Below are 5,372 nucleotides of genomic sequence, written 5' to 3' on the forward strand. Positions count from 1 at the left end.
AAACAAACTGGCATCCTCATTTCATAACCTTTAAGAGAGTTTTAACAACAACATCAATAACTTTATGGGTACTACATTTTCATGAGGGGAGAGGTGAGCTTTAACTTGACCATCTCCAAGACTGAGCCAGGGGACTCACTTTTTCACATTTGTAGTGCTTTGTGCTTCAATTCAATTACATTACAGTCTACAAACGTTCTTTTCTACATTGTGGCACTAATATGTTTTAATAGAATCATTGATAGAAATGAATCTCCATGATGTTATGCAGATCACCCTCTTTTGAGGTTCAAAGTCTAACAGCGTGTCTGTACTTCAGCAACTTGCGTCTGAATCAGTCCATCATGACAAGGGCAAAGTGGCACATTGAGTTAATACAAAGTGTATTTGTGATATACGATGGTTTTTCAATGAGTCACACGAACAGAACACCGCAGCATTAAATTATTTGTACATACCTGATTGCGACTAACTTGGGGGAAAAAAGACAAGTCTAAAGTGGGGCCATATCCAGATTTCTCGGTACGATTTCTCGGTTCTTGGTGCTTTAACATCACAAATTTTATTGGCAGAGTTAAACCACTAGGGGCAAAATAATTACCAGTTTCTACCTCTAGAAAAACATAAATTGTGCATCTCTTTTGCAACACAGTCAAGAATGTGTTTTACTATAACTAAGCTTGATTTGTGCTTGAACTTTGTTATACCGACATATAGTTACATTGTACACCCCTTGTGTATCTCCTGGACGGCATATGTTCATTTGCCAGAATTCTCAGCAACTGACAGAAATAATAACACTGATTTTACACTGCTTTAAGATAAATGGCATGTCTTTTTAATAGATGTTTAGAGATAAAAACACCACAGATTAATCGAAAAAAGGAGCATCTTTATATAAGGCAGTAATTTATCTAGACCTCACTTCCTCTTGAAACAAATAGTGGAGCCCACCCAAAACTCGTGCGTTCTTTGGGGCTTGCACAAAAACATTTAAGCTGATTCTGTCACTCTCTTGCACACTTTCTCTCTTGACCCTCATCTCAGTTGTTCTGTCACACCAGAGAAGACGTTGAAGAATGTTCAGATTGTGTTTAATCCTGGTTCTGCTTAATAACACCTGTAAGTTGATTTAATAATCTGATCTACGTTATGATAGTTTGCCTGTTTAAGTGCTATGTGTCATTTTTCAGACACCTTAACAAGGTTTATTGTTGGGACCCCAAATACAGTGCAACCTGGATTTATCCATGGTCTTGTTCTTCTCTCTCCATTCCAGTTAAGGCACAGAGCGATGACATCGGTCATTCAATTTCTTTTCAGTATGCTCAGCTTGGAGATAACGTGACTCTGAAATGCTTTTATCCAGACATCATTTCTCATGTTTCATGGTACAAACAAACTGCAGGACAGAAGCCTCAACCTATATCAACTATTTACAGATATAATGATGAAGCAAAATTTCACAATGATTTCAAGGACAACCCTCGGTTTACAGTTCCTGGTGGGAAAGGTGTGTTCCACCTCAGGATCTCAAAATTCCAGCCGTCTGATTCAGCCATGTATTACTGTGGGGCAAAGAGGGGCAATTTCATTGAGTTTTCGGTTGGAATATTTCTCATTCTAAAAGGTAATAAACAACTTTTATTCAATATTGAAAAATATGTTTGTTTGACATATCTTTTTATATATTCTAAAGTGTCAGTCATTTACAATTGTTTTTACTCCTTTTTGTGTCAGGATCCAGCAAGACTGTTGTACAGCAACCTGTTTCTGAGTCAGTTCTGCCAGGAGACTCTGTGACTCTGAACTGTACAATAAACACTGGGACCTGTGAAGGAGAACACAGTGTCTATTGGTTCAGACATGACTCAAGAGAATCTCCTCCAGGAATTATTTATACCAATGGAGACAGGAGTGGTCAGTGTATGAAGAGCCCTGAGTCTGGGTCTCCTACACAGAGCTGTGTCTACAACCTCCCCAAGAGCAACCTCAGCCTCTCTGATACTGGGACTTACTACTGTGCTGTGGCCTCATGTGGAGAGATACTGTTTGGGAATGGGACCAAGCTGGATGTTGGAGGTATGTTATACTTATAACTTAATTAAATGTGTTATTATAACTATAAACAGAGAAATATAGATTACAAGCGAGGCGTTGTCCATTCATCTTTGGTTTATCAAGTGTGAATGCCAGATCAGGCTAACAGGTGGTAAATCATTATACCTTTGACTTTAAATCTATAATAGACATTATTATTATATGCTTTTTACATTTATGTTTTTTTCTTAAATTACAATATTATTGTGATTCGGTGGTCCCTGGCACTGCAAGTGCCACACTTTTCCCACTGAGTTATTGAGAACCACTCTCAATGTCTCATTTCTCAATGTCTCATTTCTCAATGTCTCATTTCTCAATGTCTCATTTCTCAGTGTGTCAATTCTAGTGTCTTATAGCTCAGGGTTTCCAACTATAATTATTTCAGTGTTTCATTGCTTCAGCGTCTTATTACTCAATATGGCAGCGTCTTAGCCTCCCAGTGTTTCATTGTTTTTGTGTCTCCGTTTATTTTTGCTCAGTGTCTCAGTCTCTTAGTGTCTCCCTGTTTGATTCCCCACTAAAGGGTGTAAGGGGGACCATCTTGTATTGTTGTACTGCCTGAAAACAGCGCTGGTTCTGTGTGTCGTCCTCATCGTTGTTCTTACTTGTGTTCTTTACAAGATCAGCAATTCCAGTGGTAAGTATTGTTGTCATGTAAGATACAGTCTGTTACTAAAGTTAAAGTATTTGACCTATTTCAGTGAGAATTGGTCTCATTGTTTTACAATGATGATAATTGTTATTATTGATTGTTCATATGCTTGTCTAGAAGGGATGCACCCTCAACCAAGTGATCCAGCAGACCCCAGTCATAATCAGGTACACAGACATAACTCCTGTTCTTACTTTTACATTTTAGTTATTTACCAGGATCGGGTCAAATTAGTTTCTAGCTAAAGAAACTAATTACAAATAAGCTATGCCTGCTGGCAAATATTAAATACAATTTTAAAATAACCATTTACTGCTATGTATTGTTCAGTAATGTTCCGTGTAATTCTAAATACTGGGATATCAATTCTGCTTTTCTCCTCAGGAACAGGAGGTCGACACACTCCATTATGCTGCTCTGAATGTTGTCCACAAGCCGAAGGCTGGAAGACTGCAGAGTGCAATAGAGGGAGACACTGTATACTCTAGAGTAATATTCCAAAACATGAAATGAGGTGAGTTGCGTTTCTCATTTCCAAAATTTTTCAATTTAAATATAAAACAAATAACACATTCACAAAACAATTTAAATGTACTCTTGGATTCACATGCATTTTCACTGGTGATCTTCCATTTGCAGAGATATTACATGGATTTGAGCTACGTTCATCCTGATAACTGTTCACATGATGTATATTTCAGTTTCATCAGAACTTTCGTCCTTTGGCTGTATACTGAATGACAGTGTTGTTTTTATGGCCCTAAATAGATTTTCCACTAACATAGACTAACCACCAGCAATGCAGGTCCTCACCACATACTGTGTTCACACCTCAGTGCATTAAACCACCAGACCAGTTCATGTCTCTTAAGACAATGTCCTGTCACTAACACTTTCAACACAATGTCCTGTCACTAAGACTTTCAACACAATGTCCTGTCACTAACACTTTCAACACAATGTCCTGTCACTAACACTTTCAACACAATGTCCTGTCACTAACACTTTCAACACAATGTCCTGTCACTAAGACTTTCAACACAATGTCCTGTCACTAACACTTTCAACACAATGTCCTGTCACTGACACTTTCAACACAATGTCCTGTCACAAAAACTCTCAACATAACCATGTCAATTAGACTCTCAACACAACTTTCAGTCAGACAAGAACAAACTAAACAAACACTGAGTAAAAAAAAAAATGTATGTTGCTTAAAACCAAATTTAAAGAATGTACATTTTCAATACACTATTGACCAATGTGAATAAAGTACTGAGTCATGTAAGATAGAGTCAGTTACGGCTACAGTTAAAGCATTTGACCTATTTCAGTGAGAATTGGTCTCATTGTTTTACAATGATGATGATTGTTAATATTGATTCTTCATGTACTTGTCTAAAAGGGATGCACCCTCAACCAAGTGGTCCAGCAGACCCCAGTCATAATCAGGTACACAGACATAACTCCTGTTCTTACATTTACATTTTAGTTATTGACCAGGATTGGGTTGATTTCGTTTCTGGCCAAAGACTTACAAATAAGCATACCTGCTGGCAAATATTAAATGAAAATGTTAAAATATGCATTTTCTTTCTTGTATTGTTCAGTGTACTTCTGGGATATCAATTGAATATGAATTTCTCCTCAGGATCAACATATGGACAGTCTCCATTACGCTGCTCTGAATGTTGTCCACAAGCAGAAGGCCAGTAGACAGAAGAGTGCCATAGAGAGAGACACTGTATACTCTGGAGTGAAATGAAGAAACATGAACTCAACTGAGTTGTGGTATCATGAATGCTAAAACGTTTAATTTAGATATAACATGAATAAAACATTCACAATCTAATTTACAAGTACTCTTGTATTCACTGATATTCTTCCATTTTCACTGATATTCTTCCATTTGCAGAGATATTGCATGGATTACAGCAAAATTCATCCTGATAACTTTTTACATGGTGTACTTGATTGACAATGTCAGAATTTCTTCCTTTGGCTGTATACTGTATAGCAGCATTGTTCTGTTGCCCTAAATAGATTTTCCACTAACATAAACTAACCACCATCAATGCAGTCAGTCCTCACCACATGCTGTGTTCACACCTCAGTGCATTAAACCACCAGACCAGTTAACTAAGACTCAACACAATGTCCTGTCACTAACACTTTCAACACAATGTCCTGTCCTTAACACTTTCAACACAATGTCCTGTCACTAACACTTTCAACACAACTCTCAGACAATAACAAACTTAACATACACTTGCTGAGTTTTTTAAAAAGAGCTTAAAACAAAATTCAAAGAATGTACACGTAATACATTTTGCATTTTCAACAAACTATTGACCAATGTGAATAAAGTCCTGTGAATGTATAGTATGTGCACAATGCAGAAATGTAATTATCTTCCAATAGGAAGCAGGAGTGTACACTGACAATACCATGGCAAGTAATTTTGCAGCACCTTGTAGAAGTTATGGAAACGTTCAAAATGTTTGCTAATGTAGCAGGATGTTTTTTGTATGGTTTTTAACAGGACGTCTACTGTATGGTACTGAAAGTGCTCTCATTGCTGTTCTTGCCATTGTTGATAACATATTTTAAAATCTTG

At 37.2% G+C, this 5,372-nt stretch overlaps 1 protein-coding gene across 2 annotated transcripts; it reads left to right on the top strand.

Moving 5' to 3' along the window:
• Nucleotides 1–990: 990 nt before the first annotated feature.
• On the top strand, nt 991–4,546 carry LOC114830295. 2 transcript variants are annotated; one of them, XM_034290557.1, is made up of 6 exons: nt 991–1,122; nt 1,280–1,630; nt 1,741–2,082; nt 2,627–2,740; nt 2,876–2,922; nt 4,407–4,546. In XM_034290557.1, exons 1-6 carry the CDS (start codon nt 1,080–1,082, stop codon nt 4,518–4,520), a joined length of 1,011 nt encoding a protein of 336 aa, XP_034146448.1. In that variant the 5' UTR covers nt 991–1,079; the 3' UTR covers nt 4,521–4,546. The 2 variants fall into 2 exon arrangements, with proteins under 2 accessions (XP_034146448.1, XP_034146449.1); XM_034290558.1 differs by lacking the exon at nt 2,627–2,740.
• The last annotated feature ends 826 nt before the right edge of the window (nt 4,547–5,372 follow it).

The sequence above is a fragment of the Esox lucius genome, chromosome 24 (genome assembly GCF_011004845.1).
Source record: "Esox lucius isolate fEsoLuc1 chromosome 24, fEsoLuc1.pri, whole genome shotgun sequence".
Taxonomy (NCBI): domain Eukaryota; kingdom Metazoa; phylum Chordata; class Actinopteri; order Esociformes; family Esocidae; genus Esox; species Esox lucius.

What these genes read in the sequence shown, in the direction of transcription:
- LOC114830295 (XM_034290557.1), top strand. Translation starts at nt 1,080, where the DNA reads ATGTTCAGATTGTGTTTAATCCTGGTTCTGCTTAATAACACCT. An exon ending in GGTTCTGCTTAATAACACCT is followed by an intron (nt 1,123 to 1,279) that starts GTAAGTTGATTT and finishes TCTCCATTCCAG; the next exon opens with TTAAGGCACAGAGCGATGAC. An exon ending in CAAGATCAGCAATTCCAGTG is followed by an intron (nt 2,741 to 2,875) that starts GTAAGTATTGTT and finishes CTTGTCTAGAAG; the next exon opens with GGATGCACCCTCAACCAAGT.